The sequence below is a fragment of the Indicator indicator genome, chromosome 2 (genome assembly GCF_027791375.1).
Source record: "Indicator indicator isolate 239-I01 chromosome 2, UM_Iind_1.1, whole genome shotgun sequence".
Classification (NCBI taxonomy): Eukaryota; Metazoa; Chordata; class Aves; order Piciformes; family Indicatoridae; genus Indicator; species Indicator indicator.
In genome coordinates, this window is record NC_072011.1 from 2,804,882 (window position 1) to 2,831,501 (window position 26,620).

Consider the following 26,620-nt stretch of genomic DNA (forward strand, 5'->3'; position numbering starts at 1 on the left):
AATTGGATCTTGCTTTTTATTTGTTGGGTAGAACATTAATTTGCACATGTGCAGAAATGCAAGTGCACACACAATGCTCATTTAGGAAAAAGCAGTGTTAGATTATTTAGCCACTGGGAATACCCAGGGCAGAAAGTTCATATAAGTTCTATACAGCATTTCTGAGAAGTGTTCTTCAGTAGATGAGAATCACACATCTCAGGGAATCTGCAGTTGATTGAGCCCAGATTTTGCTGCTTTCAGATGAATAAAAAAGTCCTTAGAGATGTTTTATTAAGGGAGGGGGTCAGGTGGGTGGGAAGCAGCTTTTTTTGCACCTTAAAAACATGGGGTGTTTCAATTTCTCACAATACTCACACTTCAAGTATTGTGTTCAGATTTGGGCACCTCAGTACAAGAGAGATGTGGAGGTGCTGGAGCCAGTGCAGAGGAGAGCAAGGAAGCTGTGAAGGGCCTGGAGAATAAATCTGATGAAGAGAGACTGAAGGAGCTGGGGATGGTTAGTTTGGAAAAGAGGAGGCTGAGGGCAGACCTCATTGCTGTCTACAACTACCTGCAAGGAGGTTGTGGAGAGGTTGGTGCTGGTCTCTTCTCACAGGAAATTAGTGATAGAACAAGAGGGAACAGCCTCAAGCTGCAACTGGGTAGGTTTAGACTGGACATTAGGAAACATTTTCTTATGGGAAGAGTGGTCAGGCATTGGAATTTGCTGCCCAGGGAGACGGTGGAGTCCCCAGGCCTGGATGTGTTTGAAGGTGGTTGGGACTGCTGACTAGAGGGAGTTCAGCCTGGATGACCTTTGGAGGTCCTTTCCAGCCTGAACCATTCTATGATTCTATGACTCTCTGATTGTTAGGTGCCTCTCAGTAAGCCTACAACTGTGAGTAGGACTGATACTCTCACTCAAAGCAGAACCACTTTCCTTTTTCAGAACAGTAATAATGCTGCCTCTTCTTAATTCTTCTTTTCAGACTGAGCTCTCTCTCTGCAAGCCCCAGGTTTGCAGGTAAACCCAATAAAATCTCTGAATTGTTTATTTCAGTCACAGTTGAAAGCATTATATGAAGAGGTGGACGTGCCAATAGACTTAATGACTGTCCACTTTGCAGAGCATCTCCATCACTTACATGCACAAAAGATGCACAGAAAATGCCAAACAAAGTGTAGCTGCTCATATGTCACCGTAATAAAAGGCTGCAGAATATTTTGTTATTTTTTTTTCTCCCCCTGGGGTTTCACTGAGAAATAAGTAGTGCTGTCAGAAGGAAAATAAGTCTCTAAATTATTCAGTCTAATTTATTTTTATCATTTGAAGTCTAAAATGAAAGTTCTGCTTTGTTAACGGGTTCAGGTTTTTTTCTTGTTGTTGTTGTAGTTGGGATGGTAAATTTATTTTTCAAATTAAAAAAAATAAAAATAGAATCATAGAATTGTCAGGGTTGGAAGGGACTTCAAGGATCATCCAGTTCCAGCCCCCCTGCCATGGGCAGGGACACCTCACAGTACAGCAGGTTGCTCACAGCCACATCCAGCCTGGCTGCAAAAACCTCCAGGGATGAGGCTTCCACCACCTCCCTGGGCAACCTCTGCCAGTGTCTCACCACCCTCATGGGGAACAACTTCTTCCTAACATCCAATCTGAATCTCCCCACTTCTAGTTTTGCTCTATACCCCCTAGTCCTGTCACTCCCTGACACCTTAAAAAGTTCCTCCCCAGCTTTCTTGTAGTCTACTGCTATCTACACTGATAAAAAATAGGGAGGTTAATAAATTAATGCATTGAAAATAAAGATGTTCAGATTATCCAAGACCTAAAAAAAAAAAAAAAAAAGAAAGAAAGAAAGAAAAAGGAATGAAAATTTTAACGGTATATAATTTTTGTCACATCTAAACATTCCTCTATGTTTAGAAAGACCAGTTGCCCTCTATTTAAGAACTTGATGTATTGTGGCATGTCCAGCAGGAGCAGGGAAGTGATTGTCCCCTAGGACTCAGCACCGGGGAGGCCACACCTAGAATATTGTGTCCAGTTTTGGGCACTTCAATACAAGAGATGTGTGGAGGTGCTGGAGCCAGTGCAGAGGAGGGCAAGGCAGCTGGGGAAGGACCTGGAGAATAAATCTGATGAAGAGAGTCTGGGACTCATCAATACAAGAAGGATATTGAAGTGCTGGAGAATGTCCAGAGAAGGGCAACCAAGCTGGTGAAGGGGCCTGGAAAACAAGTCTCACAAGGAGTGTCTGAGGGAACTGGGGTTGTTAAGTCTGAAGTTAAAGGAGGCTGAGGGAGACCTCATTGCCCTCCACAACTACCTGAAAAGAGGTGGTAGTGAGGTGGGTGTTGCTCTCCTCTCCCTAGTATCAAGGGATAAAACAAGAGGAAATTGCCTAAAGTTGCACTCAGGGGAGGTTCAGGTTGGGTATCAGGAAAAAATTCCTTCCTGAAAGAGTGGTCAGGCTTTGGAACAGGCTGCCCAGGGAGGTGGTGGAGTCACCGCCTCTGGAGGTACATGTGGCATCTTGGCACATGGTTTAGTGGTCGTGGTGGTGGAGTGATCATTGGACTCGATGTTCTTAGAGGTCTTTTACCTTAACAATTCTATGATTATGTCCCTAAGGTAGGAATTATCATGGTAATTAGGGAATCTCCTCAAAGCAAATATTTTAGACAGCATGCATATGTACGTTGCAGGGTGGATACAGAAAAACGACTAATTCATCATCTTGCGCTATTATATTTATATAAATATAAACATTATAAATATAAATAATATAAACTATAAATAGAACTATACATATAAAACTGGCAATTCTTCCCCATGAGGGTGGTGAGAGACTGGCACAGGTTGCCAGGTGGAGGTGGAGGCCACAGGGAGGTAGTGCAAGCCCAGGGAGGTTTTTGCAGCCAGGCTGGATGTGGCTGTGAGCAACCTGCTGTAGTGTGAGGTGTCCCTGCCCATGGCAGGGGGGTTGGAACTGAATGATCCTTGGCATCCCTTCCAACCCTGACAATTCTATGATTCTATGAACGCTGGCTGTGCTGGCTGTTGGTAAGGTGCTTGGCACTTTGTTCTCTAGAACACAAACAGAGAAATGACTTAGTGTATGGACTGGTGTTTTGCATTTTGTGGAAGGACAACTGGGTGAGGAGAGCCTGGGGCAAGGCCCACAGGGAGGAGCTGGCAGGGCCCAGCGCGGGCGGGGAGCTGCGGGGCAGCGCAGCGCCCCCAGGGGGGCAGCGCAACGCGGAGCTGCTCGGGGCGCTTGGACGGCAGCGGCCGGGAGCTGGCCCTCGCTATGGAGCCGAGCAGTGGCCCCAGCGGCGGAGCTGCGGCTACAGGTGGGTTGGGGCCCAACGCCGTCAGGACTTCCCGGGGGGAGCCCTTGGTCTCCCCGCGGCCGGGGAGGCGGTATGGGAGGCTGTGCGGGAGGCAGAGGCCTGAGGAGACCGACACCGTCCGTGGCACCAGGTCAGGCCACCGGGGCTGGTTCGCCTTGTGGGAGGCCTCAGGTTGGCAGGCTCGGGTGTTTCAGGAGCGGTTTCCCTAAGAAAGTTTGTTTATTTGGAAGGAAATAGAGGCCGTCACAGTGAAGTTGCCTCACCTTTTTTTTTATTAATGAAGTTGCCTTGTGTCTGTATTTATTCAAATTCTTAGTTTTGTTTTCTAGTGTGTTAGAAATCTGAACAGTTTTGCCTTGCTTATTTCACCTAAGTCTCAAGTAAGAACTCTGTGTTGTCGCTAGGTTGCATTCTCTGGGTGCTGAAATTCAATTAGTGCTGTTAATGCTTTGCGTTGCTGGGATTATTTTCCACAATCGAAAATGCCAACTGTAACACTTCAGATATTTATTATTAGTACATATGAAGCTTTGCAAATCAATAAGGAGTCTGAATTTCATGGTCTGTCTTGTAAAGCTGTAGTGAAAAGCATATCCTCAACATCCAAGCCAAATGGATTTATACCCAGCTGAATGAGTGAGCCTAGCTTTGTTTCGGTAGGGCACAAAATCTGTCCTGGCATAACAATAGGTAAGTTACACCACTGAGTTATACTTTAGTTTCTTAACAAGCAGCCTTTATAGAGTAAATCCCCTTTTGTGCAAATGTCTTCATTGTCACAGAATCATTTTGGTTAGAAAAGACCTTTAAGATCATCAAGTCCAAGTCAGAATACTAAAGAGAAATATGCTGGTGGTAATGCTAATGGGTGCCAGATTCATTAGGTATGGGTATAAGTGACCCAGCAGAAAAACAGGACAAAGAAGAATGCAGAAGGAAGAACTCTCAGCTTGTAGGAAGAAGGTATACATAATTTAAAATGATCAGGCTTTCATTAATGATTTTTAAATTTATTTTTTTTAAGAATAGTGAGAGAGTTGAACTTTTGAGTGATGTGGGAGCCATGTATATTGAATCTGAGATGGTATTTCTGCCACTGGAACAGCATTGGAAAGTTAGTTAGGAAGACAGATAAAAAAAATAATCTGTCAAATATTTCTCTTTATAAAGTAAAATACCAGAACAGTCCAAACCTGGCAAGAGTTAATCTCAGCATGTAGTTACGGGACTATCAATACCCTTCTAGTATCTTAATTATTTACACCTTTTCAACTGGGACAAAATAATTTCCTCAACTGATCCAACTGAAAAATGATGCACAGCAACTTTGTGAGGGTCCAAACTGATTTTTTGTCCTCACTTCATTCTGGACATACCTGATGTTTTCCCACGTGTGTTACTTTGCACCTCTATGGTGTTTTGGTTGTGCTAGGACAATGCTTAAGTATCCAGAGGATTATGTTCACAAATGTTTCCATGATTTTTGGATCTTCTTCTAGAACTTACCTTATCTATCTTATCTATCTATCTACCTATCTGTCTATTTATCTATCTACCTGTCTATCATATATCTGTCTACCTACCTACCTATCTACCTACCTACCTACCTGTCTGTCTGCTTATCTATCTATCTATCTATCTATCTATCTATCTATCTATCTATCTATCTATCTATCTATCTATCTATCTATCCACCTACCTACCAGTCTGTCTATCTACCTACCTACCTACCTATCTGTCTGTCTGCTTATCTATCTATCTATCTATCTATCTATCTATCTATCTATCTATCTATCTATCTATCTATCTATCTGTCTATCTATCCACCTACCTACCAGTCTGTCTGTGTATCTATCTATCTATCTATCTATCTATCTATCTATCTATCTATCTATCTATCTATCTATCTATCCACCTACCTACCAGTCTGTCTATCTACCTACCTACCTACCTATCTGTCTGTCTGCTTATCTATCTATCTATCTATCTATCTATCTATCTATCTATCTATCTATCTATCTATCTATCTATCTATCCACCTACCTACCAGTCTGTCTGTGTATCTATCTATCTATCTATCTATCTATCTATCTATCTATCTATCTATCTATCTATCTATCAATCAATCAAAATATCCAGGATTACAGACTTCTTTTAAAAGGTGCTGATTTTAGCCTTGCAAAATTTCTCTTACTAGTTAGGCAGTTAAATTGTTTTTTGAAGGTCTCAGCTCCACCTGCCTGGGGTGCACCACCTCATCTCACTCAAGTTAGCTAGCCATGATAGATGTATGCACACACATGGTCTCTTGTGATTTTAACTCTCTTTGTAGTCTGGGGTGGGAAACCAGTGGTTCTGAATCATGACATAATTTCATCACAAAGTACATCTACAAAAGCAGTCACTTGCTTAATTTTAATATTCATCCCCCAAACCCTGCCAGATGTGTGTGCTTTGAAACTGATACTGTGATCTGCAATGTTTCTCTCTAAAGAGAATTAACTGCTATGCAAAAACATTCTGAGCAAATACTGCAAAAAGGAATGGCTTTGAGCTGGAAGAGGGGACATTTAGACTGGATATGAGAAAGAAGTTCTTAATAGTGAGGGTGGTGAGACACTGGAACAGGTTGCTCAGGGAGGTTGTGATGTCCCCTCCCTGGATGTGTTCAAGGACATGTTGGATGCCTTGAGCAACCTGGGCTAGTGGGAGATGTGCCTGCCCAGGGTGGGGGTGGGGGGTGGGGTTGGAACTGGATGACCTTTTAAGGTCATGAATCTATGAATAGTAGAAAACTTTGTTTCTGCCCATTGAACATAAAGGAAATCTAGACAGCTAGCTCAGCTCTAACCTTCTCAACTGTAGATTAGTGTCATTAAGAGAAGATAAATCCTACCTGTAAAATCTTACTGATATCCTAAGGGCAGCCTGTTCCAGTGCTTTGTCACCCGCCCTATGAAGAAGTTTCTCCTCATGTTGAGGTGAAATCTTCTGTGCTCAAGTTTGTACCTGTTGTTCCTTGTCTTATTACTGCACACCACCACAAAGAGCTTGACCCCCTCCCCTCATATTGACATCCACCCCTCAGATATTTACAGACACTGATCAGATCCCCTCTCAGTCTTATCTTCTCCACACTAAACTGCCCCAGGGCTCTCAGTCTCTCTTCACAAGGAAGATGCTTAAGTCCCCGAAACATCCTTGTGCTCTCCCCTGGATTCTCTCCAGCAGGTCTCTGTCTCTCTTGAAATGGGGAGCCTCAAACTGGACACAGGATTGCAGCTGTGGTCTCAGCAGGGCAGAGCGGAGGGGGAGCAGAACCTCTCTAGCCCTGCTGGCCACACTTTTCTTGCTGCATCCCAGGATCCCATTGGCTCTCTTGGCCACAGGGGCACATTGCTGTCCCACGCAGAACTTGCTGCCCACCAGCACTCCAAGCTCTTTCCCCATGGGGCAGCTTTCCAGGAGGGCAGCCTCTAATCTGTCCTAGTGCATGTTGTTACTCCTCCCTGGATGCACAACCCTGCACTTACTGAACTTCATGAGGTGTTCTCAGCCTGTCCAGATCTCGTTGGATGGCTGAGTATTTAGTTATAAATATTTATTATTTTCAGTAGCATTTCACCATATTGAGTCCATTAAAAAAAATATGCTGGAGATATTATGTAGGCTTGTGGGTAGCAAACCCAAGTTTTTTCTCTCAGTCTGCTTTATGCATCTTTGGGAGGTATAAGTTGTTTAAAAATGACACCGTGGAGCAGCCTTGGTTTAATACAAAGTTTTACAATAAAAGCTGCTTAATTGGAACGCCAGACACACTTTAGTTCATTTTGATTATGCAGCTGTCCCATTATCATTATTTATTTATTAATTACACCAAAGAGAGGATTATGTTAGTCACAGCAGTTAAATCAACCGTATTTTATTGTTGCTTAACGTTACACAGCCCAACGTGTCTGCAGCTCAGCCCAGTTCCACTGGAGCCTTCACATCATTTTGTGACCCATTTTGTGTTCCATTTTACTGGGTCACTACCTCAGCTGCTGTTGTAAAATGCAGAATGAGGTTACAAAGATAGGGGTGATTTTTTTTTTCACCTTTATCTGCAGTGTGCAGTTGATGGACTAGTTTAAAGGAGAAATCAAGGCAGCAAAGCATTTTTTGCCTATTATGCTTGTGCTATTAAGGGCAGATCATACACTCAAATTTTTTGGATATTTGTTATTATTTAGGACTACCTGAACATTTTTTAGCTGTGTAGTAGTGGTGAGTGACAGTTTGTTTCTATCCTGACAAATCTTTCTTTTATTTTTTTATGTCCCATCTATTTAAAATATGCAGAAAACTTGATGGCCAGGAAGCTAAATGAGCTAAAATCTATTTTCTTATCTTACTCTATTAATTTTTAAAATGTTCAATCTTCAGTTATAATGATCTGAATAACAAATAAATGTTCTGCTGTGAGGAATAACAACATGACATTTGAAGAAGTTTCTTCCAATACTAGCCAGGACTGAGATCATGCCTAAGGTGTTCAATTCTTTGACATGAATGTGTGTTCCTCAAATGTTGAATTATTTCAAACAAGTTTTAGTTTTATTATGAGGTGCTTTGTGATTTTAAATCACACTAGAACTTAGCCCCTTCTCCCCCATTCCTCTGGGACGTCCCTGATTCCAAGGTGAGACAGAAAACTGTATGCAGCTCTCAGGTAAATTACTTAAATTTATTTACCCCTTTTGCTACAAAACAACCCCAAACAACTTCCTAAAAGCTCTAGAGCTGAGGTTTCACCTGTGCAAATGGAGTAGCTCACCTCTTGGAGGCTGGCTGCAGCACATACTGCCGTTCTTCTGTCTGGGATGAACCCAGAGCTAGCTGACAGAGACCAATGGATGTAAGTCCAGGAGCTGGGAGAGGCCTATCCCAAGATTACTGTTTTTTTCCTCAGGGAGCAGGCCATTTAAGGGCAACAAAGCTGGGGAGGGGTCTGGAGCACAGCCCTGTGAGGAGAGGCTGAGGGAGCTGGGGGTGTTTAGCCTGGAGATGAGGAAGGTCAGGGGAGACCTCATTGCTGTCTGCAGCTACCTGAAGGGAGGTTGTAGCCAGGTGGGGTTTGGTCTCTTCTCCCAGGCAACCAGTGTCAGAACAAGAGGTCACAGTCTCAAGATGCACCAGGGGAGGTTTAGGCTGTATGGTAGGAAGAAATTCTTCCCAGAAAGAGAGATTGGCCATTGGAATGTGCTGCCCAAGGATGTGGTGGAGTCACCATCCCTGGAAGTGTTTGACTTATGACTGGATGAGGCACTTAGTGCCATGGTTTAGTTGAGTAGATAGTGTTGGGTGATAGGTTGGACTTGATGATCTCTCAGGCCTTTTCCAACCTGGTTAATTCTGTGATTTTGATCTGGCTGTAGACTTAACTGTACCCCTTTCTAGGTTAATCCTGCTTGGGAGGCCAATTTCTCTAGTTCATGTGTACTAATGGAAAGAATAATGAAGAGATCATCCCTGCACTTCTGTTAAAGACAGAAAATTATTGTCATCTGTGTTCAGCCCTGTTAGCTTGTGGTTGACACTGTTGCAATTCTGGCATGAGATAGAAAAACCCAAATAGCATCCAGGAATATTTTTTTTTTCCCTCTTGAGACTTAATTTGGTGGTGTGTTCAGCAGTGAGGGCTGCTGCTGTGCATTCAGAGATTAGGTTTTGTTCAGCTGTGTGTAGTTAACAGTGGAAAAAAAAAAGAAACGAAGAGGTAAGAGGCAGGGAAAAATTTTGTGACAGCTAAGAGAGTGCTAGGGGAGGAAGGGATGTTTCTATACCTGTAGTGGGCTCAGGGAATTGTTGTCTTTTTGGTTGGTTGGTTTTAAGATGTCAAGTTTGACTGCAGCTTCCAGAGTGACAACATATTATCAGTAGGGAGGTGGGGACCACTAACTAGCAAGGTGTATAAACAGCCCTCTTTTGAGGTTGGTTTTTTGCATATAGAATTTATACCTTGTTTAAATTACTTTGATGAATGGTTTAAGTTATGAAGCAAGTTTCATGGCTTTAATGGATTTTTTTTTTCAGTTTTTAATAACAATGAATGATTTGAATCATTGGGGGATTTTAACGAACAACATGAAACCTTTGGAATGGAGTTTCTCCTGGTTTGAGTTAGAGCAGAAGTAATTCTGTGCAGGAATCTTACATTTCAGCTCAATCTCTTCCAAGTGACTGCACTTTCTGCAGTTGACAGCACATTTTTGCAGACAGTGTCTGCTTCTATCAGGGTTAACACTCAGTGTTAGTACTAAGGAATGGTGTGCAGACCAAGGTCACTGCTAAATCTTGTGTACCATGTTCGGAGTGCAGTGAAAGGCTGCACTTGCAGGGAGGAGCAGACAGTTCATGTGACCCTAAACTGACCAACAATGGATTCCAGTCCATATATATGTGTCATATTCAGTATAAAGCTTGAGGGAGCATGAGGTTCAAGCTCTTTTTCAGTGGCTGGTGGCAGAAGAGGACTCTGTCTGTTCTGCCTTTGATCCCAATCCATGAATTCCTGAATCAAATTTCAGAATCCAGCTTCTGAATTTGTTTCCCATCTGCCACTGAGGCCAGCCTGGAATTTCTGCCACAGTATCACTGGTGACAGTGACATAGTTGCCATGAGGGGGTTTGGGTTGGATCTTGGGTTTGTATGTATTTGTGTATATTTAATTTTAGTTGGTTTATTGTCATTAGTTTTACTTTCCATTTCCAATCCGTAAGTCTCTCTCCCTTATTCCCTTTCTCTTCTTAGTATGAGTGTCTGTCACTTGTTTAGTGGCTGACCCAGCCCTAACCCTGGACAGAGTTAAATACATGTGTGAAGTTTATGACTGAGAAGGAAAAGGTGATCATCTGAAAAGTGTTTTTTTTTCCTGATTAGTGAGAATTATTTCCCATGTTGCAGACTGTGAAAAACAAGGTGAGACTTACCAGAAAAAGGTGTCTTGCTGTAATTAAAGACATATTATGAGCTGCTGCATCAAATGCAGTTGCAAAACAGTGGGACTGGCAGGTGGTGGAGTAGTGTAGTGTTTATTAATCAGATTTAGCTTGGCTCTTTGTTACCCTGTTTTCTATCTAAGGTCATCAAAGGATTTCAGATAACTTCTTAGTTCTCTTTGGTTATCTAACTCAGAGCTGTACAGGACAGTTCATGACTTAAGTCCTCTGCTATGAGGACAGACTGAGTTGGGGCTGTTCAGAGAAGAGAAGGCTCTGAGGTGACCTTCTTGTGGTCTTCCAGTATCTGATGGGGCCTACAAGAAAGCTGGGGAGGGACTTTTTAGGATCTCAGGTAGTGACAGGACTAGGGGGAATGGAATAAAGCTGGAAGTGGGGAATTTCAGACTGGACATGAGGAAGAAGTTCTTCCCCATGACAGTGGTGAGAGTCTGGAATGGGTTGCCCAGGGAGGTGGTTGAGGCCCCATCCCTGGAGGTGTTTAAGGCCAGGCTGGATGAGGCTCTGGCCAGCCTGATGTAGTGTGAGGTGTTCCTGCCCATGGCAGGGGGGTTGGAACTGGCTGATCTTTGTGGTCCCTTCCAACCCTGACTGATTCTATGATTCTAAGTTGTAATAATTTCAGGAGCTGAATGATTATTCAGCAGCCTCCACAGCCAAGACCTCAGTTGGGCTGTGAGTCCTTGTGCCCCCACCCTGCATGAAAGTAAGAAGGCTGGCGAGAGGTGGAAGGTGTCTTGCTTGTGTTGGAAATCACAGAATCACAGAAACACTGAGGTTGGAAAAGACCCTCAGGATCACCAAGTCTAACCCAGAACCCTATTCTGCAAGTTTCACCCCCAAAACCATATCTCAAAGCACAACATTCAAATCTGGAGACCCAGGGCTGTTTGATAATGATTTTAGCTGATGCTGTCCTCCAAATGGGCTTCCAGTATCAGACTGTGGATTGAGGGAGTTGTCTAGGAAACTTATCACTGGTATCTCTTTAAAGGGTGCTGCTCCCTGCTTCTAGCAGGGCTGACAAGAGGTTCCTGATTGCCTTAACACTGAGTAAACACAAAAAGGAAGCTTTGTTAGTAAGTAGTAACTTGGCTAACAGATGTCTTTTGGATCCTACCAGTTCCTGTCCGATGTTATTTTGGCACTGCAGCCAGAGTTAGTCTGGTGACTTCTTTCTGCTGATGTCCTGGTACTATTCCCAGTCAAGGAAAAATTCTAGTTCAGTTCTAAAGCTTTTTTTTTTTTTTTTAATTAATACACCCAACCATTGGTGTAATTTCTGTGCTGATATGAGCAAAGATATTATTGCTAAAACTCAGTAGCTGCCAACATGCTTTTAGTAGAATGCATTCACGTTTGGTGGGCTTTGGTGCAGCGTTTCCTAAGATCAACAGATTGCTGTGCAATTTTGGCTAATATACAGTTGGCCAGCATCCCTGTATTTCTAACAACCTCATCTGGTGTGTTATTTTCTAGGAGATTGTTTAAAGTGCTTTCTGAAAGAGAATTGTCCCTTTAGGGAACTGTGAAAAACTTAAATCAAATCTTTTGACTGCCTTTTTTTTTTGTTGCTGTTTTACAAACTTCTCTTTTCCTGATCATAAAAGAAGAAAAGGCAAGAGAGAAGGTGATAGTGACAGTAGCAGAAAGGGGGTGAAAGATCTGAATGTTCTCTGTAAAATCTCTGTGGAAATGCAAGCAGCTATACCACCATTTGTCATTAATTACCTGGATTTAAACAAAAGCCAACAGAATTACTTCTCCCAAATCTTCTTTGATTGTGTCTTGTTCCTGAGGAGAATCACCTTCACCATCTGTGTTGTTTTGGGTTTTTTTGGTTTTGTTTTTCTAACAGCATCTCTATGAGTAATTATTTCAGAAGAGGAACAATTTTTTTTTGTCAGAGTCCCTCATGAAACTCATTTAGTGTAAAGGCACTACCACTGTGGAAGTGAATCTGTGTAAGATGTCAAAGAGAAAAAGACCTCCCTCAAAATCCAAATTTCATTGCTTAACTGTAGATCTTAAGTGTTAAGGTGGGATGCTACTTAAGGTTCTGATGATTGTGGTGGAGAGTCTGAGGGAGCTGGGACTCTTTAGTTTGGAGGAGACTAAGGGGTGGCCTCATTGCTAGTGATAAAGATGTGCAGGGTGAATGCTCAGAGGCTGGAGCCAGGCTCTGCTGGGTGATGCCCAATGACAGCACAAGGGGTAGTGGTGGAAGCTGAACCATAGGAAGTTCCATGGAAATGTGAGGAAGAATTTTTTTCCTTGTGAGTGTGACAGAACACTGGAAAAGGCTGCCCAGGGGGTGTGTGGAGTCTCCTTTTCTGGAGATATTCTAAACCCTCCTGGATGTCTGATCTCCTCTAGGTGATCCTGCTCTGGCAGGGTGGTTGGACTGGATGATCATTCAAGATCCCTTCCAACATCTAACATTCTGTGATTCTGAAATTCTGTGATTCTGAGATTCATTTAAAGCAAAATTAGGTAAGATACCATGGGTTATGGGAGATATTAGAGCTACATCTCTTTCAGGAAATTGCATTTTGGCATACTGAAGGTGAAAGAACCCTTTGCTTATCTGTGTTGTATTAGCATATGCACTAAGGGTTTTTTTCTCTGCTTAAAATGTGGTAGTCCTCTTGAAAACAAAGTAGAAAAATTATTCTCTTTAGCAGTATTTTTCCACCATCTATAAATAAGGCTTGATAGAAAAGAAGGTATTGATGGTGACTCTTTAGTGATAAAAGGCATCACCTGAACATTGATGAAATGCTGAGATACCATTCCCTGCCCCATACTGGAATGGTGATCCTTCTAGAAGTTCTCTTGATGAGGTTCACCAAGACCAAGTGCAAGATCCTGCAGCTGGGTCAGGGCAATCCCAAGCATCGATATAGGCTGGGCAGTGACTGGCTGGAGAGGAGCCCTGAAGAAAAGGACTTGGGGGTGCTGGTGGATAAGAAGCTCAACATGAGGCAGCAGTGAGCTCTTGCTGCAGCCCAGAAAGCCAACCAGAGCCTGGGCTGCAGCAAGAGAAGCACAGTCAGCAGGATAAGGGAGGTGATTCTGCCCCTCTACACTGCTCTGGTGAGACCCCAACTGGAGTACTGTGTGCAGTTCTGGAGCTCCGATTACAGGAAAGATCTGGAGGTGCTGGAAAGTGTCCAGAGAAGGGCCATGAGGATGAGCAGAGGGCTGGAGCTCCTCTCCTGTGGAGACAGACTGAGAGAGTTTGGGTTGTTCAGTCTGGAGAAAAGAAGGTTCCAAGGAGACCTTCTTGTGGCCTTCCAGTATCTGAAGGAGGCTACAAGAAAGCTGGGGAGGGACTTTTGAGGGTGTCAGGAAGTGATAGGTCTAGGGAAAATTGAAAAAAAGTAAAAATGGGTAGATTCAGATTGGATGTTAGGAAGAAGTTCTTCACTGTGAGGGTGGTGAGACACTGGCAGAGGTTGCCCAGGGAGGTGGTGAAGCCTCATCCGAGGAGGTTTTTGCATCCAGGTTGGATGTGGCTGTGAGCAACCTGCTGTAGTGTGAGGTGTCCCTGCCCATGGCAGGAGGGTTGGAACTGGATGATTCTTGAGGTCCCTTTCAACCCTGACAATTCTATGATTCTATGAATGTAATTTAGAGGAATATGCCAGTTCTGACAAAGTATGTTATAAAGCACAAGGCGAATCTTTGTCTTTTTTTAAAATGAGGTGAATCAGAAAGCTTTTGCAAAGTAGTCTTCAGAGATATAAAAATGCTAAACCAGCAGTGAAAGCCATTTGCAAGACATCTTTCTGCCTGCCTTATTTTGTGGCTGTGCTCTGCAAATGAACTTTGTGAGAATGGAGTTTGGCAGACACTGAGTAATGTCTGGGTGAAACTTCTGTTGAGGAGCTAATCTAGGGAGCACCTTTCAAGTTCAAAGACAAAGATTTTGGATGCCATACTGTTACTTACTCTTCTTTCAGTGTGTTTCCATGTATTTTATTTTATTACAGCTTTGAAAGCACTTCAATGACTTGCATGCTTCTGTGTTTGTAAAACCCTTCCTTTGATGTAGAGGGCAAGCAAGAGTCTTAGATCAGTTTGTTGTCCCATAGAGATACAGATCCTTTAAGGCACATGAATTAACTTCTGCTTTTTCACTGGAATTCTTAGCTACCAATGGAAAAGTTGTGTGAAATTGATTTTTATGAGTAAATTTTTGTGCCAAAAGTAGCATTTATTTGATGCATCACTGCTTTAAGCAGTGAGTATACATAGTACAGTTCACTTTCAAAGGGCTTACACTTTCATTGGCTTTAAGAGTGCACTGGTGCCCTAGACTAGGTGGTTTTGACCTGACACTGGGCAGAAATGTTGTATTTCAAGTGGAGCTTAAAACATAGCTGGTGGTAGAGAGATCCCAAGGAATTTTTACAGTACCCTTGTACTCTGCACATTTCAAAGTGCAACTGACAGGTGTTTCTTAACAGACAGCGTGCAAGGAACACATAGGAGTTTTTTGTGCATTTCAAAAGTATTGGGAAGAAATACTTAAAAGCAATTCTTGCTGTGAGTGCCCATGCTTGATGGATAAATAAGTGATAAATTTATGACTTGCTCTCTGAAGTTGAGAAGCAGAGGAAAAAATCAGCTTATTGAGAGTAACTGATCTGGTCAAAGGATGACATAAAATACAGAATCACAGAAACATTCAGCTTGGAAAAAACCCTGGGGATCCCAAGTCCAACAGAGAACCCTGCTCTAAAAAGTTCACCCTTAAATCATAGCCCCAAGCACCACATCCAAACCACCTTTAAACACATCCAGGGTTGGTAACTCAGCCACCTCCTTGGGCAGCACATTTGAATGCCTGACCACTTGTGCCATGAAAAAATGTTTCCTAATGTCCAGTCTATCAAACCTTTGCTGTGACCATTTCAGGATACTCAATACAGCTTATTGTAGTACTTAGCTGGCAGTTTTGTAATCACAGAATCATAGAGTGCTTTGGGTTTGAAGGCACCTTTAAAACTCGTCCATTCTGATCTCCCCACAGTCAGCAGGGACATCTCCAACTAGATCAGGCCTCATCGAGCCTCTCCTTGAATATCTCTGGGGAAGGGGCCTCCATCACCTCCCTGAGCTACTTATTCCAGTGTTTCACCACCCTCATATTAAAGAACTTCTTCCTTATGTCCAATTTCAACCTACCCTTCTCTAGTTTAAAACCATTCTCCCTTGTCCTGTTGCAACATTGTCTTGGATAACAAGGAAAATTAGTATTACAAACAATTTCTAGATGTCAGAGCCAGGACAAAAGTGTAAAAAATTGATTACTGTTTCTTAAGTATTCCACAAGTAATATTTTTTTTTAAAGCAAACCAAACCCCAACAGTGAACTGCTGAATTAAAATGGTGTGGAATTAGGAAAAAAAAAAATTGCTAATTAGGCTAAATTTCATTACTTACTTTTCATTTAATTTTCTTCCTTTTTCTGTTCCTAGAACTAGGGGGAATGGATCCAAGCTAGATGAGGGTAGATAACAGATTAGACCTTAGGAAGAAGTTCTTCGCCATAAGCATGATGAGACACTGGCACAGGTTGCCCAGGGAGGTGGTGGCAGCCTCATCCCTGGAGGTTTTTGCAGCCAGGCTGGATGTGGCTGTGAGCAACCTGCTGTAGTGTGAGGTGTCCCTGCCCATGGCAGAGGGATTGGAACTGGATGATCCTTGAGGTCCCTTCCTACTCTGACAATTCTGTGACTGTGATTCTAGGTCCTGTGCTGTTGCCCATGACATAATAATCTAGATAAATATTTTATTTTTCTGACTTATATATTGCCTTTTGCCCCATCCTCACTGTTTGTAGCAGAGCTGCTAAAAGTTTCTTCTTCACTTGCCTTACTAAACACTTACTGTCACTTCAGAGACATTTATGCAGACTTGAAGGTTAATGTAGACTTAGAACTGCAAGTGCAGCAGTATCAGGTGTCTGAAATTCTTTACAGTGAAGGTGGTGAGACCCTGGAACAAGTTGCCCAGGGAGGTCATTGATGCCCCCTCCCTGGAGGTGATCAAGGCCAGGTTGGATGAGACCTTCCGCAGTGGAAGGTATCCCTGCCAGTGCCAGGAGGATTGGAATTAGGTGATCTTTAAGGTCCCTTCTAACACAAACCATTCTATTATTGTATGAATCTCAGAATTTTTATCCAAGACTGAGATTTTTTAGTACGTTCCCAAGAAATTGTATGTATTGTATTCAAATATAAAGATCTCAGATATGAAGAACTCAATTCTTCAATCATGAGCTTAGGAGTTATTGGGTTTGGGTTTGTTTGTTTTTTTTTTCTTTCTTTTTTTTTTTTTGGTAGGGTAGAGGTGTCAGGTTTTTTTTAGTGTTTTTAGTGTTTCCTTTTTAGTGGAGATAACTTTTGCATTTCAAAATTTACTAGGGTAAGCCTATTTGAAGTGCTTGCTACTTCAACATCGATGCTCAAACTGCCTAAATTTTGTTGTTACAGCTGTTTTAGCATGTTTTATTCTCACATCATACACAGATGCTTATCTTTCTCCTCTTCCTAGATGATGTAGGAATGCACTAAAGGAAGTGGTAGCACTGCTGAACAGTTTTCAAAGCCAAGGGAAAATTGTGCTGAATTTCCTTTATGGAGTCATAGTGAAGTTAACTTTTTTTTGTTTGTTTGTTTTCTGTTTCCTAACATAATAAAAATCAAAGGAGGAAGAGAAAATCAAGTTTGGTTTTTGAAAATATCAAAGCTAGCACTGGCTTTTGCAATTATCCACTCCAAACCACCAGGGAAGAGTTGCAAAGAGTACATTGAGCACCTTGCCAGAACTGTATCAGAACAAGAATGTGGATGGAAATCAAAAGCTGAAGCGCTGGAAGCTGAAGTTCTTCGGTTACGTCAGGAGCTTCTTTTAAACAAGATCTGTCCAAGATTCTGCTTGGAAAACGGTAAGATTCTGAAGTCATTCCTGACTATGGGAAGATATGTTTGAGGAACTCAAACAGCAGTTTTTCTGTGACTTGTGAATGTGGATTGAGGCATTCTCTGAGGGATCCAATGCACAGGACAAGCTTGGAAATGGGGCAGGGGAGGATGTCTGCAGGCTCTGGGGAGATATCTAGGGAGATATGGAGACAGACTGAGGGAGCTGGGGCTATTGAGTCTGGAGAGGAGAAGGCTCCAAGGAGACCTTATTGTGGCCTTCCAGAATCTCAAAGGGGCCTATAAAGAAAGCTGGTGAAGGGCTTTTTAGGGTCTCAGGTAGTGATAGGACTGGGGGGAATGGAGCAAAACTAGAAGTGGGTAGTTTCACATTGGATGTTAGGAGGAATTTCTTCCCCATGAGGGTGGTGAGACACTGGCACAGGTTGCCCAGGGAGGTGGTGGAAGCCTCATCCCTGGAGGTTTTTGCAGCCAGGCTGGATGTGGCTGTGAGCAACCTGCTGTAGTGTGAGGTGTCCCTGCCCATGGCAGGGAGGGTGGAGCTGGATGATCCTTGAGGTCCCTTCCCACCCTTACAGTTCTGTGATTTTTTCTGGGAGACGGAGGGAAAAATGCTCTGGGCTGAAGGGTAGAGACAGTTCACTGTTGAGGGGATGTCTGAAATCAAAATGTATTGCTAGTTGCTTTATAACTTGAGATTTTAGAAGGCTCCCTGATAGAAAACTTGGCAAGATTTTACTGGAATGCCTTTGTACTGACAAGGTAGCTTCTTTATTGTCTTGTGAGATTTCTGGATTCTAACTTTGACTGAGAGGGAGGATATATTAGACTTGTTTATTTATTTATTCAGTAACAGATCTTCTCTAGCAAAGTGATTTATTGACTATTCCTACTTGTTGTTTCTGTCTGTTCTCTGCAATGTGTTCCAAACATGAAGTTTATTTCAAAGTAACTTTTCAAACTACTGTCTGCAACAGGTGACTTTAATGCTGTGAAGAACTGATTGTATGTATGCATACAGTCAGGAGAGATTTATTAATATCTAATATTTGGAGAGGGTATTCTCATTGTGGAGGAAGCAGAACATAGCCAACACATGAAACATAATAATCTGCAAATTCTGTTTCAAGTCTAACTTTTGTGAGGTTGTTCATGCTGTTGGACTGAGCAGTGCTGATACCTCATTTGCCAAAGGAAGCTCTTTCAGTTGTGAGGTAGGATGAGGAACGAACTGTCCTTGGCAAATAACACCTCTTCCAATGGATGTTAGCTTTCATCATCCTAGTCACAGTGAAGTTTGTTCACAGACCAAAAATGTGATGCATCTAATTTTAGATAGCTACAGCTGCACTAAATCTTCTGTTCCACTGTACCTTCAGTAGCTAACTGAGTGCCATTTTTAAGTGTAGCCAAGCTTTAATTTCAGTCTGTGTTTAGCGATGGAATCATAAATAGTAGGGATGACTATGTGGCATCTATAATCCTTCTGTATTCCTTCAGTTTCTCCAGGGTACAAAACCAAGACCTTACTAATTTGAAGGACCTAGTGTATAGCTGTTTTTCCCTTCATATGTTTGTTTATGTTTATGATAACAGGGTTGATAAACTCGTTAGCCAGAAAACCTTCAGACATTTGAAATATCTATGGGAGTTCACATCAGCCCTAGCTGCATCACACACTGAGCATAGTCACCCCCTTCAATTTCTCTTAACCACCTGGGTACAAGAGAGCAAAAATGAGTGGAAAACCTGAATTGTATCATAATTTGTATTTCTTCATACAGATTTTCTTTAACATTGAAAGGAGAATTCTAAGCTCTTGAAGTCTAACTTTGAGATAGACATTTTTTGGTATTTCTTTTGTTACTCAGTTCTGGGGTTTTTTTGGTTTGTTATTTTCTCCTCCTTAAACCTTGGTGTGGTGGGAACTAATAATGTGTTTTAGCCTTGTATTATTTTGTAAAGAAGATGTCAGATGTAACTGCTGAGTGAGCATTCATGGTGTGTTACATTGGAGTCACATACTCTTGAGTAAAGGAAGATTGTTACTCATACCTGGTGGGATCTCCCTTGGTGAGATCTCTGTGGTCTTCTGGTGATCAAGTTAGAATCATAGAATTGTCAAGGTTAGAAGGGACCTCAAGGATCATCCAGTTCCAATCTGCTGCCATGGGCAGGGACACCTCACACTAGATCAGGTTGCTCACAGCCACATCCAGCCTGAGAAGAAAAGAAGTATAATTGGTGTTCCATCCTGTTCACCTGAAGGCTAGTCTAGATCCATGCTGTGTTTCCCAGGTTTACTAGCTAATAGCACACCAGAGATGTTCCCTTTAGTATAGAGTATAACTGGAACTTGCACTTAGATCCACAGGTATCATGGATCCTTTTCTTTCTCCACTCATTTCTCCAGCCTTGTTTTTGGACTTGGTGTTCTGCTTAAAGCAGTGCAACCTCTTACAAGAATTCAAACCCTCAGCTTTCCTTTGGTTTTCTTATGTTCTGCTTAACAACTCTATGGATGCAGGAATACCAGGCTTTTATAAAATCTACCACCAGAAAATTGCATGCAGTAAAGATCAGATACTGCATTTGTGTCTGCTCCTACCTCTTGAGGGTTCCAGTCCTTCAGCCAAGGTTCACTTTGCAGCTGTATCTTCTCTGCTCTGTATTCTGAGTGTGAGAGCTTTCTTCTCCCACCTGCTGTTTGTAATAATAATAGTATGCCTTTCAGATGCTTCAGGAATGATTAGAGACTGCCCATGGAGTTTTATTTCCCTGATGTGAGAAATTTATGAGCTCTTTGAAGCTGTGATGCCTGTTTTCCTTCTCCAAATAAAGTTGCATGCAGTATGGATGCACATGAAGGAGAAAGAACAACGTAGCCATTTAAAAAGTATTTTTGTCCCCCCTGAGTAGTTGTTTATCCTCAGAGACCCCCAAAAAGCTTGGGGGTCCTGTCTGAGGGGTAGGAGCCTGCTTTCATACAGTTATAGTACAAGTTGTTGCTGTTTAATGTGTTGTTTGGAAAATTGCTGAGGTTTACATTCACTGTGCTGTAAATGGAAGTTCCTTACTTGACTTAATGTGCAGCTGTCTGTATGAATACAAGGACAGTGGTGTTACTTTGACATGGTGGTGCTTTTGGCAGTACATCACCCATCCAAAGAGAAGGAGAAGTAGATCTTTTTCTAATTATCTCTTTATTGGGCTCCCCAATTCAAGAGAGACAGAGAGCTGCTGGAGAGAGTCAAGGGAGAGCCATGAGGATGCTTAGGGGACTTGAGCATCTCCCCTGTGAAGAGAGCCTGAGAGCCCTGGGGCTGTTTAGTGTGGAGAAGAGAAGGCTGAGAGGGGATCTGATCAATGTCTCTCAATATCTGAGGGGTGGGTGTCAAGTGGAGGGGGCCAGGCTCTTTTCAGTGGTGCACAGTGATAAGCCAAGGAACAATGGATACAAGCTTGAAGAGAGAAGATTTCACCTTAACGTGAGGAGAAACCTCTTTCCAGTGAGGGTGACAGAGCCCTGGCACAGGCTGCCCAGGGAGGTTGTGGAGTCTCCTTCTCTGGACACATTCAAAACCCACCTGGATGCATTCCTGTGCAGACCACCCTGGGTGATCCTGCTTTGGGTGGAGGGTTGGACCTGGGGATCTCTGGAGGTCCCTTCCAACCTCTAATGTTCTATGATTATTTTTCACTGTGTCAGTATTGTCCTGGCAACTATACCCATGGGTTGAAATAAATCAAGTTTCACATTAATCAAACTTTCTTCCCTTTCTTTGATTCAGATGAAAATTTCATGGAAAGGAGAAAAGAAACTCCTTGGTGTTACTCCAAGAATGGGAATATAGAATGCCTGAGCATTCTTTTGTCACTTCTCTTTGGGAATACCTGAAAAGACAAAGGGTCTTAGATAGCATTGATGAACTCAGAGATTCATGGATTGAAGCACCTGTGCCCAAGACAAATCCCTTAGCTGTTACCAGCCCATCAAATCAAATCATACTGTTTCTTGGCAGCCTTTGTTAAAGAGGTCTGAAAAGCCTGCAGCTGTTACTCCAACCTAAGAAGGCACAGATGCAGTGCTCTACCCCTTTTTCTCCAAGCATGTGTTTTAGGAATGACAGTTTAGAGGATAGATGTTTATTGCCTGTGTTGCCTTAGGCTGATCCTCCTGAAAGGTTCCAAATCAGTTATCCAGGATGTATTTTTAGCAAAACTTCTATCAAGTGTGTATTCTCTTTTCCTTAGCTTCACCTTGAGTCTTGATTCATATTCTTCCCTTCTATGAATTTACTTTCTAGGAAGTTACTGAACTGCTTGTTCATAGACTCATAGAATGGCTCAGGTTGGAAGGGACCTTAGAGATCATCTACTCCAACCTCCCCTTCTCTAGTAAAATATGACAAACAAACCTAATGCCTCCCTTGCCTCTCCACCCATGGCCTTGTTTTAGGATTAGTTTTTATTTCCTTTTGTAGATGGCTTACAGTAGAACTATCAACTGCCATGCCCTTAAGTCACCCTCTGTGTTCTTAGCCTCCACAGTAGCATATGGCTGCTGCCAGCCCACCCTACCTGAGTGTTTCTCTGTGCTTAGGGAAAGGTTGAACTGAGAGAATGTGATTAACATCCTCAGGCTGTGTTGGACTTTTCAGAATGCTGTCACCTAAATTCTGCTTCCTGTGTCAAGACATTGGAAGCAACTTGTATCTCTTTAGGGAATAAAAGATAAAAATATTTTTATCTCCTGCTTCACTCCTTACCTTAGTGTGTTTCTTGAAGCATTTATTTCTACATGTGGAAAATTGGGAGCAATTTCCTTTGGAGATTACTATGAACAAAGACACTTCAGTCTCCTTTCTTCTTCTGGAATCTCAGACTTGCTGCAAAAGCAGAAGCATGCAGAATTGGAACCAAGCAGCTCACCAGCTGAAGTGAAACTAATTATAAACTGAAACTAATTATAAAGTGAAACTAATTATGAAGTGAAACTAATTATAAACCATGCACAACTAAACTAATTATAAATGATACACTACCTCAGTTCAGCAGCAGTTGTGTTACTGGCCTTTGCCTCATCCCTGGAGGTTTTTGCAGCCAGGCTGGATGTGGCTGTGAGCAACCTGCTGTAGTGTGAGGTGTCCCTGCCCATGGCAGGGGGGTTGGAACTGAATGATCCTTGAGGTCCCTTCCAACCCTGACAATTCTGTGATTCTGTGATTCCCTTTTCACTTCTCTGAAAGTCATGGCTGGGGTGTTTCTTGCACAGTAGGGAGCAGTAGAAAATTTAGGTGCTCAGCTTAAAGCTCCAGCATTTCCTCAGTAGTCAAAGAAGGGACCAGATGAGAGCAGAAGAGTGACAACTGGTCAGAGTCTTTTCACAGAATCACAGAAACATTCAGCTTGGAAAAGACCCTCAGGATCACCAAGTCCAACCCACAACCCTGCTCTGCAAGGTTCACCCCTAAACCAGAGCCCCAAGCACCACATCCAAACAACACTGAAATACATCCAGGCCTGGGGACTCCACCACCTCCCTGGGCAGCACATTCCAATGCCTGACCAGTCTTGCAGTGAAAAGATATTTCCTAACATCCAGTCTAAACCTACCCAGTCACAGCTTGAGGCTGTTCCATGTTGTTATATCACTAATTAACTGTGAGAAGAGACCAGCACCAACCTCTCCACAACTTCCTTTCAGGTAGTTGTAGAGAGCATTGAGGACTCCTTTCATCCTTCTCTTTTCTGAATGGTTTGATTTTAAACCTCTGAAAAGGGCAAAACTCTCCACTGTAACTTAAATATCTTATGATATTTCCTCTGCTTACATTAAAAGGAGTGATGGGAGAATATAATTGATAAAAGATTGATTTCTCTCTGGAAGTGAAGTTTAAAAAAAAATCATATTAATCAAGAAAGATAAGACCAAAACATATGCACATTCCTCAGTGTATATATTATTTTCAGCCTCATGAAGGAATCTCCTTGTTTGTGGATGGAGCAGCAGGCCAAATCAGACTGAATAATAATGACAAAACCATATTAGTCTGTTAGAAGAAATTACTTCCCTCCCCAGAAAGAAGATGCACTCCTGTGAAATGTTTATAGCTATCCTGAATAGCATTTAGCAAAGATTTTAGTTCCTGTGGCATGGGCAGTAAGGTGGAGGAATGTGTGCTGGAGTTTCCAAATGATCATGGTGTGTTTACGTAAAAGCTATTTTGTCAGGTCAGCACATTTGAATGAGCTGCTGTTGGAGATTGCTGTGTCATACCACTACTTTTTTTCCCTCGTATTTGGCAGGAAGCAAGGAGTGCACAAGGATGACAGTTGCAGAGGAACTGTCAGCCTCTGGGGAGCGTCTTTGGCTTCATTCTTTTTCTAGCTTCCTTTTTTCCAAGGTGAGAGGATTTTCTACTGGGCAGCAGTCAACACTTTTTGATGTTGCCATGGAAAACAGATCTGTTTATTTTTGTTTGGTGCTTAGGGATGTGGTATTTCTACATAAAGATTCTTCCTCTCTCCCTCTGTCCCACTGCCACCCCTAAAAGGTGGCCTCTCCATAGAGATCACAGAATCACAGAAACATTCAGGTTAGAAAATCCCCTCAGGATCACCAAGTCCAACCCAGAACCCTACTCTATGACGGTCACCCCTAAACCAGAGCCCCAAGCACCACAGCCAAACCACTTGAAACACATCCAGGCTTGGGGACTCCACCACCTCCCTGGGCAGCACATTCCAATGTCTGACCATTCTTGCTGAGATTTTTTTTTCCTATTGTCTGGTCTAAACCTCCCCAGTCATAGCTTGAGGCCATTCCCTCTTGTTCTATCACTAATTACCTGGGAGAAGAGACCAGCACCAACCTCTCCACAACCTCCTTGCAGGTAGTTGTAGACAGCAATGAGGTCTGCCCTCAGCCTCCTCTTTTCCAAACTAACCATCCCCAGCTCCTTCAGTCTCTGTTCATCAGATTTATTCTCCAAACCCTTCACAGCTTCCTTGCCTTCCTCTGCACTGGCTCCAGCACCTCCACACCTCTCTTGTATTGCGGTTCCTAAAACTGGAGACAATACTCAAGGTTTGGCCTCACCAGAGCTGAGTACAAGGTCAGCCCAGTCTAAGTAAGAGTCATCTCAGCATTTTCTCTAAGGTATGATGGTGTCAGAGAGACTGGACTTCAAAAATGAACTGTCATTTGACATCTTAAGTGTACTAATGCACTCCCATGCTTCTCACAGTGCTACTAATGCAAGTACGCAGGACTGCAAGTCATGTGTCACCATCTAAAATGCATTTTATTTTTGTTAGGAGAGGAGCCAGGAAGTGAGAGCAGATACGTAAGATGACAAAAATGGAGCAAAAATGTGTTTAGCAGAGATTTATGGGAATGTGGCTCTTGGAATATGATGATGAGATAAATCTGTTCATCTTAACTGTGGTGACACAATGAGAAACTTTGTGAAAGCTGAGGCCTATTCAGGATAATTAAATAAGTTAATTTGCAATCTGGAACAAGCACCAGCTGGAGTGTAATGATTCACTGAAATCTCAGAGTACTGCTCCTTCCCTGGATAACAAGTGTGGTGGTGGAAACTTTCTCCTGTTGAAAGCAGATGCTGTCTGTCTTATCAGATGGCATTGCTGCAGCTGTTCTGAGCACATACTTGGGGCAAAGGAACCCAAGAAGCATCCAGGTTTCTACATAGGAACCCATTCAGAGGCAAACCCAACTCAATTATCCCAGCATGAGAAAGGGTTTGTTATTACTTGATAAATTACAGAATCAACACACAATCATAGAATCAACCAGGTTGGAAGAGACCTCCAAGATCATCAAGTCTAACCTATCACTCAACCCTAACTGATCAACCAGACCATGGCACTAAGTGCCTCATTCAGGCTCTCTTAAACACCTCCAGAGATGTAGACCACACCACCTCCCTGGGCAGCACATTCCCATGGCCAGTCTCTCTTTCTGGGAAGAACTTCTTTAATAAGATCAAGCCTAAACTTCCCCCTGCTTGAGACTGTGTCCTCTTGTTCTGGTGCTGGTTGCCTGGGAGAAGAGACCAACCCCCACCTGGCTACAACCTCCCTTCAGGGAGTTGTAGACAGCAATGAGGTCTCCCCTGAGCCTCCTCTTCTCCAGGCTAAACACCCCCAGCTCCCTCAGCCTCTCCTCACAGGGCTGTGCTCCAGACCCCTCCCCAGCCTTCTTGCCCTTCTCTGGACCCCTTCCAGCATCTCAACATCTCTCTTGAATTGAGGAGCCCAGAACTGGACACAGCACTCAAGGTGTGGCCTAGCCAGTGCTGAGTACAGGGACAGAATAACTTCCCTATATAGGTGAAGTTTCTGTTAAGATGCACAGTGACTTTTTAGGCCAGTGGGATTCATAATTTAGTGTAGATTAATTCCCTTTCCTCTGGGCAACAGAAAGTTAGTCTGGAGGGAAACAATATATATGGTAAAACCAGGTAAAGAAGTGTGGCCATGTTAATTAGGATCCTTTTCCCCAGAAGTCTACCGTGGGGAGCTAAGGATCAGGCAATTTTGTCTGGAAATACAGAATCACAGAATGGTTGAGGTTGGAAGGACCACTGGATGTGATCTTGTCCAACCCCCTTGTCAAGCAGGGCCACCTAGAGCCAGTTGTGCAGTATTATGTCCAGACAGCTTCTAAGTGCTTCTAAGAGTGGAGATTGCACAGACTATTTGGACAGCCTTAACTCACACCTAGGTTTGAGTTCCCCAACCAGATCTTTATTGGTGGGCTTCTGGAATGATAAACAATAAAAAACAAGTATTTATATCAATAAAGCTGGTGAGGGACTTTTTAGAGTGTTGGGTATTGATAGGACTAAGGGAAATGGATCAAAGCTAGAGGGGATATTTAGATTAGATGTCAGGAAGAAGTTCTTCCCCAGGAGGGTGGTGAGACACTGGCACAGGTTGCCCAGGGAGGTGGTGGAAGCCTCATCCCTGGAGGTTTTTGCAGCCAGGCTGGATGTGGCTGTGAGCAACCTGCTGTAGTGTGAGGTGTCCCTGCCCATGGCAGGGGGGTTGGAACTGGCTGAGCCTTGAGGTCCCTTCCAACCCTGACAATCCTATGATTGTGGGCATTAACTGAACCAAATCTCTATGTTCCTCGCCTGAATATCAATCCTTCCACACCAGAACCACAAATATTCTGTATTTGCCTTGAACTACAAAAGATCTGTGCTGTCATCTACAGAAATCCCCTAAAAAGGAATGGTTATATCCTCAAAATCCTGCTCAATTCTTCCTGAATTCTGACCATTTAGATGCTTCAC

At 42.9% G+C, this 26,620-nt stretch overlaps 1 protein-coding gene across 1 annotated transcript in view; it reads left to right on the forward strand.

The window, feature by feature from the left end:
- MEI4 (meiotic double-stranded break formation protein 4) overlaps positions 1-26,620 on the forward strand; it is a 142,952-nt gene that overhangs the window by 69,060 nt on the left and 47,272 nt on the right. Inside the window, exons 5-6 of the mRNA XM_054392998.1 lie at positions 3,134-3,339; positions 17,052-17,299. Of these exons, the coding sequence (XP_054248973.1) occupies positions 3,134-3,339; positions 17,052-17,299 (454 nt within the window). The remainder of the gene's footprint in view (positions 1-3,133; positions 3,340-17,051; positions 17,300-26,620) is intronic.